This window comes from Rhipicephalus microplus, chromosome 4 (genome assembly GCF_043290135.1).
Source record: "Rhipicephalus microplus isolate Deutch F79 chromosome 4, USDA_Rmic, whole genome shotgun sequence".
Classification (NCBI taxonomy): Eukaryota; Metazoa; Arthropoda; class Arachnida; order Ixodida; family Ixodidae; genus Rhipicephalus; species Rhipicephalus microplus.
Genome location: NC_134703.1, coordinates 25,319,935 through 25,334,299, shown reverse-complemented (window position 1 = coordinate 25,334,299; position 14,365 = coordinate 25,319,935). Strand labels below are relative to the sequence as shown.

Genomic DNA, 14,365 nt, shown 5'->3' with positions numbered 1-14,365 from the left:
CCGCCGAATCGCCATGCACAACGCTGCTGCTTCGCATCTCATCAGGGTTTCCTTTGGGAAGATGTCGTCAATTTTTTTTAGTGTGAGCAACAGTAACAGAAAACAAACACACGACCAGACATAAAACTGTACCACAAAAAATGCAGCAATGTCGCTTTTTCAACGTTGAAACAACGACGGCCGCATTTTCGATAGAGGTGGAAATGCTCGCGGCCCATGTGCTTATAATCAGGTGGTCGAAATTTCCGGACTCCTACGCTACGGTCTCTTTCATAATCATATGATGGTTTCGGGACACTGAACCCCAACATTTTAAACTAAGCACACGTGGGCGAGAAAAGAAAGGACAACTGTAGTAATACTGTATCAAAAAAAGAAGAAAAAAAAAGAGCACCCCTCTCCCCATACTACCACACTTCCATAACTTCTCTTTAGCCAACTGGTGCCTATTACGGCAAGAGTAAACATTTTATGTCGAAGGTCCTGATCTCATTCCTCATAGTGCCTCAGCCAAATCCGAGGAATTGCATACATGCATGAACGCCATAAATACTCCCAGTTAATATTTCGGAGTGCGGTAGCAAATTCTTCCCGAGCCTGACGCCTTGATTCTTCTCGAACAGTATTAGTACGTTCGCATGTATTGTTTTCCAAGCGTAGGTGCAGTATCCGTGATGGAAGTGTGGTAGTGGCCGGCGTGTTTGAGGTGGTCGCTGCTCTTGAACACGCTCCAGAGTTTTACACACTTTCACTCACCAGCGCCCTCATGTTGGCAGCAGCTGGAAGGCCACTCTGGAATCCGCCCGCAACCCATGCCCTGAGCTGGTTGTGCAGGTCCACGATGTGAACCTGCTGTGCTTTGGTCACTCCTCCCGAACCTGTAGGGAGAAGGGGCCTTTCATAAGGGCGCTCTTTATCTCACAGTGATACACACGGTTAAGCAAGAGGAACGAGACACTAGTGCATTGTCGACGGGAAATGGGTTCAACGTAGCACATTCGAATGTTGGAGAAGCGGATAACATAATTCTTTGTTTCTTTTGACAAGCGCTCGAATAGAGGCGCACCTAACCTATTGGGCAAGTGAGACTGCGGCGTGGTGACAGATGGTTGACAACAGTACCGTATGTGATGTATACTAACACTCCCCTGTGCTAAACATGCGTAACTAATAAAAATGGCAAAAATACGTAAAGTAAAGATGTCTTTCCTTTATTTTTGTAGCACGCATGCTGTGTGGCCACATGCACTAACACGAAGCGAAATATTATCCCAATTGAGGGCTCCTTCATATTATCATTTTGAGGGAGATATATATCCTCTTATCTTCATTCTGCTCAAGGTGAACAGATAAGTATCACAGATTTGTTCTGCCTTTACTGTTCGTTAGGAATTGGGTATTTATTTTGTCTCCTCTTATGGTTTTGTGGGTAACGCCAAATCAATTTAGGAATAAATAAGAAAATAAAATGCTGAAAAGTGGGCTTCTTTCACTCTAGTGCATTTTTTTTCTAAATTGATCGTCACATACAAACTAGTCGCGCGTGGTACAACCAACGCACCCAGGCTTCCACGCTTGCACTCTTCTTGGTGCTATATCACCTGCATCCTAGTTATGGCGATTAAATTTGCGTATTAAGATATAAGAAGTCATTCCCAGGGGCTTTCCTTGTTGGTGACGACGCCCGCATTCATTGGAAAAGTGCGATCCATCATGGACCCGGCGAGAGTGCGTGACCACGTGCGTCTGCAGCATTGCTCTTTCTCGCTGTTTATGAAGAATGAGGGCGCGCATATTTTCCCTTCGCGCTGACTGTGATAAGGTCGTGGCCCTTTGCTGGCTGTCGGCCCAATTGATGAATTGATGCGCCAACAAACTCACGACAATGTTGTGGAAACTACACATCAACTGCACCGACCGCTCTACCTTGCTTAATCTATGCTACATCCTGCATGTCCCTCGTCAAATTTAAACACCCCTAGAAGTAATAAGGCCCGCTGCGGTGGTCTAGTGGCTAAGGTACTCGGCTGCTGACCAACAGGTCGCGGGCTTGAATCCCGGCTATGGCGGCTGCGTTTCCGATGGAGGCAGAAATGTTGTAGGCCCGTGTGCTCAGATTTGGGTGCACGTTAAAGAACCCCAGGTGGTCGAAATTTCCGGAGCCCTCCGCTACGGCGTCTCTCATAATCATATGGTGGTTTTGGGACGTTAAACCCCAGATATTGATCAAAAAGTAATAAGCACTCTTTTCTGTCTGATCCTACTGTGGGGCTTCTCAAGCGCAGTCTAAGTTTACATAATAAGCGCACCTTTCAGTTTACTGTTATCAGAAGCAGGCCTCTATGATCAGTACTGATTGATTTGTTCTTTTCATGAAAAGGACTTAGCAACTAACAGACGGGGTACCACTCGCACGGCAGCGTTTAAGCACTATAGGAATATATATATATATATATATATATATATATATATATATATATATATATATATATATATATATATATATATATATATATATATATATATATATATATATATATATATATATATATATTGTAACGACGAGAGAAATAAGACACAACGCCTTTGCTGCAGGCCGGCTGTTCTTATTCTGCTTCGTCTTCCTCCTCTTCCTCCTAGCATGCGAGTCTGTGCCAGAGAGAGTTCCAGTTTCGGTTTTCGTCATTACACTCGGCCATGACTGCTAGCGCGCAAAGGGCAATTTTCTCTGGAGGGCGGCACTGGGAGTGCCGTGGTAGTCTGTCATGTGCACGCCTCGAGCTGTCCTGTGGAACTGTCCTGTACTCTGGTGGACGACCCTGGCTGTGTCGAGGTGGTCGTTGCAGGTCGCGTCCGCGCGGCAAGTTAATGTAGTCACCTGGAGAATGTAAACCCAGCAGGTGATACTGGCTGGTGCGGAGTGATCGCATTGGTGGCGGACCATCGCGATGACTACCCCTTCGCTGCTTGGATGACATTGCAGGGACACCAGTATGCAGTACTGCGGCCCACACTGAGCGGGGACGCCTGCGTTGTTCAGAGCGAGGGAAGGTACGATGGGCTATATCGATAGATATCAGCGACATCGCTGTGTAGACTTTGCGCGTAGACTTGCGACGCAAGTCGTGCTCTAGCGTCTTCGCTGATGCACTGCTGGTCGAAGTGGAGGTTTTTGCCAATCCGTCACGTGCGTTCATGTCGACATGGCCAGTTGCCTCGCCATCCGGAGCAACCGTGAACTGCACCGGAATGACTTCGATGGCATCCTCCTCAGGTGGAGTAGGCACTTGTGGCTCGTTAGGGGAGACGGCATTTGGCAAGTTACGAGCGTCCACGCACTCGGCCAATGACGGCAAAGGTGGCAGGGGATGGTGCGGCTCCTTACTATGGGTCAAACTGGCCGTTGTGACGTGTGCTTGGTCTCCGGCTGGTTGTGAAAGAGCCGCCGTCGTCACGCAGCAGGTCAATGGATCCAGGCCATTTGGGGCTGACCAGCTTGGAGGCTGGCTCACTGGCTTCTGTGCTTTATAGGCGGTCCTAAGTTGGGTCAAGGGTAATTGTGTGTCAGGTGTCGACGCGGAGTCAGAGATCTGCCCGGAGGAGTACACCGTCCAGCTTGTCTCGATGATTGCCGCAGGGTACTCTGGGAAGCTGTCCGGGGAGGGGGCACGCGGCACAGCTGTAGGGGGGCGCGGCGCCTCGTGAGGTTGATCTCCGAGGTAGGGCAGGTTGGCAGAGGGTGCAGCTGCCTCGTCGTTGTGCTTCTCAATAGCCCCTTGCTCGGTAGTGGCGAGGGTAGAATGAGAGGTAGCAGTGAGGTCAGACTCAATTCTTCCAAACGCAGCAATGAGCTTGGCGCTCCAGTCCGCCCAGGACTGCTGCCGCACGCCTTCGTACCTGTGCCACGCAGCAGCAGGATTTTGAAGGCGGTCTAAGGCCACGCACCACTTCTGATTGTCGCTCCATCCCTTGCGAGCTCCGAGAGCATTGATGGTAGCCACCCAATCGACGGCATCGTCCTGGAAGCCGCGAAACTCGGGTAGCTCGGAGGCAGCCGGTGGTGGTGTCATGGGAGGCGAAGCTCCAGAAAATAGCGACGCCACACAGCCAAGTTGGTGTGAAAGAGCCGCGAGAGTATACTGGAGCTTGCTGCGGCTCTCGGGGGAAGTTGTTGAATGGTCTTGCGAGGCGGCCGCGGCCAACGCCTCATCGATAATGTGAAGTCCCGGCAAGGCAGCAGGGAATATCGCAGAACTCGACGCTGTCAGGGCGCCGACCTCGAGGCGGAGTCGCGCAATGGTGCGCGAAAGCTCGGTGGCACTCTCGGGCGGCCCACATGCGGAGCCAGTGGGGACGTGTTCCCCGATCAGCGTACTCACTGCTGTGGTACCCTCGGCCGAGGGAGCTTGAACAGCACCCCTGAGCGGCTGAGGTGCCGATGAAGCACTGAGCAGGACGTTGTCGCAGTGGGAAGCGTGAACGGCATTCCCGGTCAACGACAGGCCATGTACTGTCGTGGTGGGGCCGGGGCAAGCCTGCCCAGGAGCCATCGAGAAGGCCTGGACGCCGTCCCCGAATGGCGGCACAGGTGCTCCCGGCTGCAGGAGGGCTGTCGGCTCCATGATCGAGGAAGCGTGAACAGCGTTTTTACGATGAGAGAACCACGCTGCCGATGATCCACGAGGGTACGGACAGGTGGCTTGTGCCGCAGGGTTCACTTGTCGACCTGTGCTCACGGCACAATCCGTGGCGAAGGACGCGTAGACAGTGTCCCTTTTCATGAAGAAATACCGGTGATGGGTATACTAGAGCCGCCGAGGAGGCCTTGGCGCCATCCCCGAACGGTGGTGGCAGTGGCGGCAGGTGAACAGCTGCTGAGGAGGCCTTGACGCCGTCCCCAAGCGACGCTTACCGCATCTGCACGTCGGCGGGCGTCCTGGATGACGAAGCCGGGACGTATGACGTCTTCTTCATCGACTGCGCCATTGTAACGACGAGAGAAATAAGACACAACGCCTTTGCTGCAGGCCGGCTGTTCTTATTCTGCTTCGTCTTCCTCCTCTTCCTCCTAGCATGCGAGTCTGTGCCAGAGAGAGTTCCAGTTTCGGTTTTCGTCATTACAATATATATATATATATACCTTTTTGCCCTTCTTTTCTCCATCTTTGTATCGAATAGTGAACGGGACGATTATTCGGTCAAATTTTCTACTTCCCTTTTTTAAAATTATCACGCAAACTCGCCTTCGAGGTATACGTTCGTAAATCTCTGCTATGACGTACGTGTAGAGCCTGCTGTTAGTGAGCTCACTTGAGCTAAAAATGTATACTGCCCCAATCAATTATATAGTTAAATTCATTTGAAGTTTCCTTTCATAGCATTCACTTTTGCTAAGCAACGAGACTCAGCTGGTGCCGCGAAAAGGTGCCAAATTCTGCTACTTCATCATTTCAATTAAAGTAAAAAAAAAGAACGATGCCGATATATGGCAGGTGCAGTCGATCGTTAAGGTCACAACATCTCATATACATATTCTATTACATTCACGTAAACGCGTAAGCAGACACTCCGGCACCTCTCAGCGCCAATAACACCACATCATCAGCGGGTGCGAGGAGTCGTATGACCAATGGCTTTCTTGTCGACACGCGAATGCTGATGCACAGCTCTCCGCTCAGCGTCCAATATCTTCTGGCAGCATTCTGTATGTACATAACATGACTACGCGAATGGGCGGACTTGGTTGTGGAGCCCTCTTGACCCTTCGTGATTGGCTCCATGGTGTTACGACCGAACAAAGGCCTCGAACGGGCTCGCTGTTCAGAATACAGTGGCTAGAGAATAATATTTATTGGAACGACGGCAGCTGAACGACCTTCGTTCAAGTCTCGACGTTACGTAATCACCCCGAGGGGACGATGTCTTCGTGCTTGTCCATGTGGTTGCCCTGTGGGCCTCTTTATGAATGGGACGGGGCTGCGTCGCGCGGCTTTGACCGCTCTGCCTGCCAGCGGCGCTGGCAAGACCCGACGTACGCTGTACACATGCACATCGGAGGCAATGAGGACAGGTATGACGGTGTCAAAAGTTGTGCGTGCGACATCGGCGACGGCTCTGTATTGCATTTGAGAGTTGAAGGTCGTTCAGGCGGTACGTCGTGTCAATTCTGACGGAACCACCAGTTATTCTCGAATTGCTTTGTGTATTTACATTCGCACGGAAACGATCAACGTATGTTTTATGAAGTACTGGTTATTTAATAACGTGCTGTTAGCGCAACATTGCGTTGAGCAATGGGAAAGGGATACCTAGAAGAATTGTAAACAAAGCTTTGGCACGAAAATTCTTTGCTGTGGTGCATGAACAAATGATGGCTAGCTCAGACTAATTTGTCTCCTAGGGCTGTGTTTATGGACATTTATGAAACAGCCGGCTTCTTGCCTTGTCAGTACCGAAGCATTCAACACGCAAATATTTGCCCAGCACTTTCAAAATGGCTGAAACTGTGGAATGAAGACCATATTTTCGTGAGAAAACTTCCGTTTAAGGAACAGCCTTTATGGCCTTGAGAACGGCAGCGCAAAAATAATTAGGAAACCCCCAAAACATGACACACAGGCGCTGGCTGAGGAGAGGCACTTCACATACTTCTTGACAATTTCAATTTTGGGCCTCGGAGACTGAAGCTAGGTCTTAGGGCACAAATTACTACATTTAACATTACGAAAAACGTCAGCTGGAGCATACTGGCAGAAAAATCCCTTGATGTTTTAATCACGTGTCTACACCTTCTCGGTGCATGGTGCTAAATTTGTATAACTAAAGCATTGTCCATGGGTCAGCATAACTTCAAAAGGGCATCATACCGACACTACTCTTATTCGTACCCGCTGTGGTGGACCAGTGGTGATGATGATCGACTGCCCTCGCGAACGTCACGCTAATACCAGCCAAGGCGGCCAAATTTCAATGAAATCCGAGGTAGTCAAAAGTTGCGGCGCCCTTTACTTTGTCGTCCCCCGTAACCATCGTTGGTTTCGGACGTAAACTCCCAACGGTTTTGTAAACTTCAATTCGAACTTTTCTTTTTAGTTTGATCTGCATTTGTAAGAGCTCCTCAATTAAATTTTCAAACTGTTCAAATTTAATTACCTCATAGGTAGAACCGATCCACTGGGAGATTACATGCCACACCTTTATGTATAATTACGCGTGACAGGCGTTTGTTACTGTTCCCGTTTCAATTTTTCCGAGCTGTACACCCCTGAAGGAACAATCAAAGATAACACGCGGTGTACTCACGTAGCAACTGCTTGCCAGGGCAGGCTAGAGCTCGGTAGCGGCATATGCTGTGGCGGGGGTCGTTGTAAGGACACGCCTGAAGCGGGAACAACTGCGGCAGTACTCCGTTCACCATCAGGGAGAGCACCAGCAGCCAGCTGGGCACGTGACGTAGTCGGCACAGTTCCATGGAGTCGCTCGACGCCGGTGTACGGCTCCTGTAGTTCCGGTGCGCTGCGAAGGAAACGATAACCGACGTCTTTCTCCTGAAGAATCGACACGGATCGAGTGACACGCCTGTGGGAGCTTTGCGAGTTGCGTGTTTCTCGTGTTCCGGTTGTTACGTAGCCTTTTGAACGCTTGAAGGTTGCGCCAGGATGTCTCCTCTTATGTTCCGAAAACTTGAAGGTCACACGCGGTCGTTTCAAGTGCGATCGAAAAGCCGTGGAAATCATTGCCGGTTGAGCGAGATGCATATGACAGAAAGCGAAACGAGGAAAAGCGTAGATCTTCATCATTTAGCTGCTGAGGGTAGAGAGGGGTAGGTATGCGTATTTATATGAGAATAGAGATACCCAAATAGAGGCGTTGTGGTTCGGAACCCCCAATCCTCCTGAATAAAGTGGTTAAGAAAAAAAAAAAACAAGCCACTTTGATTTAGGGCCACTTCACAATGTGTATAGGAACATTTGCGAGAGAAAAGCTCTCATCTACTTAAAGGTGATAACCGAATTTACCACGGAGACTTGCTGTGGTACGCCAGGAAGAACACTTCGAATGTTAAGAGCATGGCTTTCTCAGAAAGACCGAGATTATATTTTGATGACTGTTGTACACAACAAGAAATCGAGAACTTATATGGAAGTCTGCAGATGAAATTGAAAGAGGGACATGATTCGAAAAGCGTTGCTGATTTTTCTCCTCTGATTCTATAGCGAGGATTTTTTATCGCTTACCATAACTCCTAATTAAGCAAAGCTGCGCCAGTTTCTGCTGCAATGAACGAAGTAGTATTATAGCAAAACGCTTTCCATGCAAAAACACGGATGCACCTTATACACGATTTGCCTTAGCCTCATACAACCATTGTGCACTCCGGTAATTACAAAAATAACAATCTTTGTTCCGTATAGCTTCTGCTTTTATTTTTGGGCACTGATGAAGTCAATGTTACGTAGGTTGTTTTCTCTTATCGAGTCTTCGCGTTATGCCTATGAACAATGTGATGTAAGTGTACAAAAAAGGCCAACTGTTGGTGGTGGCCAGGTTTAGAATATCATGAAAGAGAAAATAACTTGACTGGCGGTGGTTGAACATTACTGTTAAGCTCATTCATAAAAGTCACGAGAATGCTCATAGGTGTGCGCATAGAGAGAGGGGGGGGGGGTAGAAGACGCTATCTTCTGGCTAGTCATTTAAGAGAAAAAGGTGGCAAAGTCTGCCCCATACATTCATTTAATTGGAGGTGGGGGGTGCACTACGATGAACCTTCGCCGCCCTACAAGACGAACTTTGTGCATGCTTATGAGAGTGCCTTCACTTACTTCTGATGACTGGTCGGGACCACTGTGATATTTAGTACTTATAAAGCGCTTTCAACATACTATACGTCTGTAGAACATGAGAACAAAATTGTATTCTGTTACACTGTATAATATTCTATCGTATCTCTAATGGCAATGGACGATAGCGTATATAGTGTACGCAATAGTACGAGGTCGTTTTATGGCTGAGCTGTTTTTATGTTCATCTAAGCATGCATGTGTGTAAATAATGCGCAACCACTTCTTTATTTTACTGTACTGCTTTCACTGCTCACCAACCGTAATTATGGAGGATAGGAGAGTGGCTCCCGCGAATGCAGGTCGCCCAAGTAGGGAAGTACAGCTGCTTAAAATTCGTAAAATACGCACACTTGCGTAATAGTTCACGCGAGTCCTTGACAGCTGCTTTATTCACTATACAACACTGTTCGCACGTACTTGTGCGTCTGTAAAACCAGAATCGATAGCCAGATTAAACGAGAGTCGTCCCCGAACGTTTATCATCAGCTTGCAGCGGTGGCTCGACCACGCAGAGCAGTAACTTGCCAACCACTAATTGGTGTTGTAGGAATTAACATGTTCCTGTTTTCAAGGCTCACGAAGGCGTAACACACAGCCATCTGGCTCACGTCTCTGTAAAACTCGCTCGAGATGGCAGCGACTTCGCTTTCATGACTCCCATGAATGAGGGCAATATAAATTGCATTTCGTGCGTATTTGTTTGGGAAAGTGAGTACAACCGGTAGGCCTCGTCTTGGCTACATTATGGTGCCTCCACTGTTTGGCGTATAGGCACTAAATTTTTTCTTCTTTTTTCTTTTGCAATCGATTAAGACTTATGGATAGAACAAGCTGCAAACGCATGGAAGCGCATGTATTAAAAGAAGACGGAGTAGTATTACAACATATATGGCCGTGAATATTTGGCGTCCTTTTTTCTCGTTTATTTTTTTCTTTAAAGAAACACATGGGTCATCGCTCACTGTCGCAGAGTGCGTATCAGCTTATTCGCGATCCACCTATGGTTGCTGAAAGTCAAGAACTTCTAAAACAAGCTTATTTGACTCGGAAAAAGCAAATAAATAATAAAACGAGAGCACACTGAGTCTACGTTACGACTGGGTGGAGTACGCTCGCGTAAACTAAACGTACGAACACCATCAGGTGTCTTAGGTGGTTTGGTGCCGAATGCTCCCCTACGTGGAAATATCGACTTCCGCGTGTGAAAATTCCGTGCCGACCGGTTGTGCCCTCGCGATCTCCGACGAAAGCGTAGCTCTTGGGGACTGGGTTGGTCCTACGCCACCTCCTGCCGCCGACAAGAGCTCTCGCCAGTGGTGCCCCGTCCTCGGACTCCTGTGACCGTGTTTTATCTTTCCTATCTCTCTTATGTCATCGCTCGCTGTCCCTGCGCATCTCTCTCTCTCTCTCTCTACCTTTAATCCTATCCGTTGACTCACTCCTTACCCCCATTTCATGTGAGCTACTGTTGAGGTGCCGCACCAGATGTAGACAGTTACGGGGCTCACTTTTCTCTTTTTCCTTTTATAACCACAATCTCTCTCTCTCTATCTCTCTCACCATCGTCAGCCACGGCATGGACAATTGGCACAAAATTCTTCGCGAATGTTCAGCGGATACCACGCTTCTCAGAGGAATGACGAAAAATAGCATAGCAAAGCCGGTCTGCGACCCAAAAGTTTATTATTAATGCCCTAGTGGGTACCAAGCAGGTGTGCTTGCAGTAGTTACCCAATGAGTGTTTTGAAAAGGCTCTGAAACGCCGCAGTTCTATAGCTTTCGCTGTGACTGTGCGGCACCTTCCGCGCAGACCTGGTGTTTTTTTTTTATATGACAAATTACGGTTCATGGCTTTTTAACGGATGTGTTTTTTGCCGTATGTAAACACTTTTTATTCTTCACTTGTGAAATCTTGATTTCGCTATAGCAATCTTTTACATCCAGTGCCAACAGTGATTACTTAACTGCTAAGCTGACAGCTTGACAACAAGCGAGGCCTCGAAGCCAGTTCAATTTGGGCGCACTTTCATAACTATTTCCATCGTTATTCTCTCTCTCTCTCTCTATCTTGTTTGAGCTTATGCATGCCGAAATCATTTCCTGCCGAAGGACATATCCCGAAGCAAATGCGTGTATTTACTGCTACCTCCCCCCTCTTAATTTTTCTTCTTGCACGTGCCAATGGCGTCAATGTAAAATTAAAATGCGCTAATCTTTTGGACTCGTACCAGCCTGCTCCCCGAGGCCAAGGATTTTACGATGAGTCTTATGAAAGCGCCCCACTATCAAACAAGAGCGGCTATGTCAATGTAAATGACTTGTTAATACGTGAGAAGCGATTTCAGCCTTTCGCTGGGGCGGCTATATCAAGGCAGTGGGGGGTCCGACATCTGGTAATGAATCGCTGTTTGCTGGTTGGTGCAAAGGTTGATCGATTTCATCGAGAGATGGAAACCGATGCGGAAGATGTGAAAGGGCGATTAGATAAACAGAAAACGGCTCCAGTATCTCCAACGTGGTACGTGATAAATTGGAGGAGCACGACGTAGGATTTGGCAGCAACGACCAAAACAATTAAAGCAGAATAAGCAATGAGGTACTGAGAGCCTGCTATAACGCATGAGGCACTCGAAAGTACCCCTTATGGTACGACAGGCTTCCTTTAGTACAAGCATACGCAAACCTGCCTCCATTGCGGCGCATTCACCATGATCGTTAGATGCATGCCAACAGATATTGCAAAACGCTGCTTGAACTCGTACACAACGCGGGTCTTTAAGCACAGATGTGATATACACATGCACACCAAAAATTATTCTTAAAAGGGTTAGTATGTATAGCAATAGAAAACGTATGCTCTGACGTTTAATAGAAGCTTGACATCATTGATCCAGAATCGATGTAACAATGTTAGTATTCTTAGATGTATACGCTAAAGGTAAGCAACAAGTTGATCTAAATACGCAAGGTATTCATGCTTCATGCTTATAATAGGCTTCAATGTAAGACACGGACTAGAAAAAAAAACGAGAAACAGCAAAGGGGGATGCAAGCTATGTTCCCACACACACATTATACCCTATACGCTATACATACACGAGACGCGCACATTGCGGTCAGAGCGATCTCACAATCTAGCTTTGCCATTCCACACTTTGAGACAGCTAAATCGAGCATATTCCATTATCTTCTAACTTGCGGCAGTATATACAGCGCACCGCGACATCCACTTCTGGGCACTGCCTCCCGGCCTCTGATTAGCATATTTACATAACGCGGCTCTTGCCTGAGGGCTGTACGGCACGACAGCACCTCTGGAACATGAATAACCATGGAGACGGCAGACGTGCTGTACCGAGCAGCTTCCTAAATAGGCTGCACCTCTTTTTTCGTATTCAGTATTCCAGCAAGAATAAGTGGCCGTCGGCAACAGGCTCTCCATCTATCTGCCCAATGTACGCACGTGCGTGCGCGTCTTTAAACGTCGGTCAGTATTCCGATCGTGCTACGCCTTCTTTTTTTTTCTCATGCTCGCCAAGCAGTACTCGTCGTCTAACAGTCGGTATGCACTGGTCGTGTGCCTGTATGTATGCGCCGTTTGAGACTTTGGGACACCTCAGGATGGCGGCATGCGATAAGGAGCACGCGGGGAAAAACTCGTAACCCCCTTTTCTTGTGCACAGCTAATCCTACACCTGCGGCGACTACGACATCACCGTGTCCAGGCGCGGTCGCCTCTCATCTAATCAAGATTCTATTGCTGCAGCGTGGAACAAGCAGTTTCTGCTGCTTCTGCTGCTGCGGCTGCTGCTGCTTATTCTGCCCGTTTTATACATGTGTCTTTGTCTAAGCGTAGATCAGAGCGGTCCCGGCACGTGTTCTTACGCAGAAAGAAAAACAAATGATTTTTTTTCAACATTTTCGCTTGCCATATTCCCTTAAGGAACAGTATAGATGTGATGCTGCGCGTTCATGTTTTTTTATGATATGGACAAAGACGTCAGCATTGAATTATATGTCAACGTGTACAAAAATGCTCTCTATTCTCATCACAACCTGAAAGGTATAGAAAAGGGCATTTGCTGGAAGGAAAGTGTGCAGTTTGCGTATATGTGCTTCAATTCTATGGCGTGCAGGAGAAGGATCGGAAGGAACAATAAACTACAGAATGTGGCACACCGCAGTATGAATGTGGGCGTATCAAACAAATAAAAAATATGAACCATCTCCCAAAGGGAACCATAACGGGATGCGAAGCAGCAGCGGTGCGAATGCCGTTGACCCGGCTGAAATGGGCGTTGACGCGGGTGCTGGAAGAACGGTTCGAAGTGGAACTCGGTGTAGCGTTTACTCGAGTAAACGTTTCTTGGAAACGCAAAGACACGCACGGGAGCCGGGTTGGGTTTCGTGCAAGTTTCATCGCAGATAAACGAACTGAAAGAGTGCTTCCACTCGACGTGCGGTCGAGCGTTGCGGGCTGTGGAGAGGGTGAAGCGAGAGAGAAGTGTGTTGAAGGTGGGCTAGGGTTCCTCGAGAGCGCGCATCGAGGTACCCTAGAGCAGGCGGAGGAGCAACACCACCTAGACGTGTTGGGAGCAACAGGCAGCTTCTGTGGGTGAGGGAGAGAGTGACGTCAACGCTCAGCTGCGAGTTGACCTACTTGGCAGCGTTCCAACAACTTCGGTGAGGGGAACGCCGCGCGTCACCTTGGCGCAGAGACACGAATGGACTGCGTTACACAGGCTAGTCGAAGAGCAGCCTCGCATCTGATAAATAAATAAATGCGAGTGTGCATTTCTGACCCTGAATCAAACGACGTAAAATTTTCACCTGTCTGCCCCCTCGCTCTTGTGTTTGAATAGGCTATATGAGAAAAACTAAACGCTTGCCTTATCATGATAAGACGCGCAACTTCACGCAAAAGCCAGTGCAGTCGCAACCAGAGTGATACATTACTGGTATAAAAAGAAGGGCGAGCCATAGTTCCGTGAGCAAGCAACTGAAATCAAGGCATAAAAACAAGCAGTTCAGTGTCCTCGCACTGTTTTGACGGGGCACTGCACTATAACATCCGTTACCACGTCAGGGTCGATTGTGTAAGCTATGCATTAATGCGAGGTGTGTCAAGATGTACTCGAGTGACTCCACAACGTCGGAGGTGATGAAATGAGAACTCGTAGTTTTGTCATTCGTATAGTTTTGTTACAGAAGACGCTTTGAAGACCTTTTGCGACGCCTTGCCGATGCCTGTGATAATAGTGCCTCTAAGTGCCTTTATATATGCAACTGGAAGCCTTAGTTAAACCTCTGGATAAGTTCTGAATAATATATTATTCGATTACCTAAGGGTAACTAGTCTGTTTTTTTTTTTGGCCAAAATGCAGTTGCTCAAAGAAAGCTTCAGGTGCTTCGAATCCAGTGACCTTGTTGCGGAAAAACAGTGGCATCGAATTTACAAAAGCGTGGTACGCTAAAATTTTCCGTAAGAATATTTCAGCGAATCACGGAGCGTGACACGT

General features: G+C 47.9%; 1 protein-coding gene across 2 annotated transcripts in view; it reads right to left on the bottom strand.

The window, feature by feature from the left end:
• Positions 1-14,365, bottom strand: part of LOC119171749 (venom allergen 3) — a 75,286-nt gene that overhangs the window by 20,398 nt on the left and 40,523 nt on the right. For both annotated transcript variants that reach the window (XM_075892362.1, XM_037422578.2), the window contains exons 2-3: positions 7,303-7,515; positions 757-878 (exon numbers count right to left, since the gene is read on the bottom strand). In XM_075892362.1, coding sequence (XP_075748477.1) covers positions 757-878; positions 7,303-7,515 — 335 coding nt within the window. The remainder of the gene's footprint in view (positions 1-756; positions 879-7,302; positions 7,516-14,365) is intronic.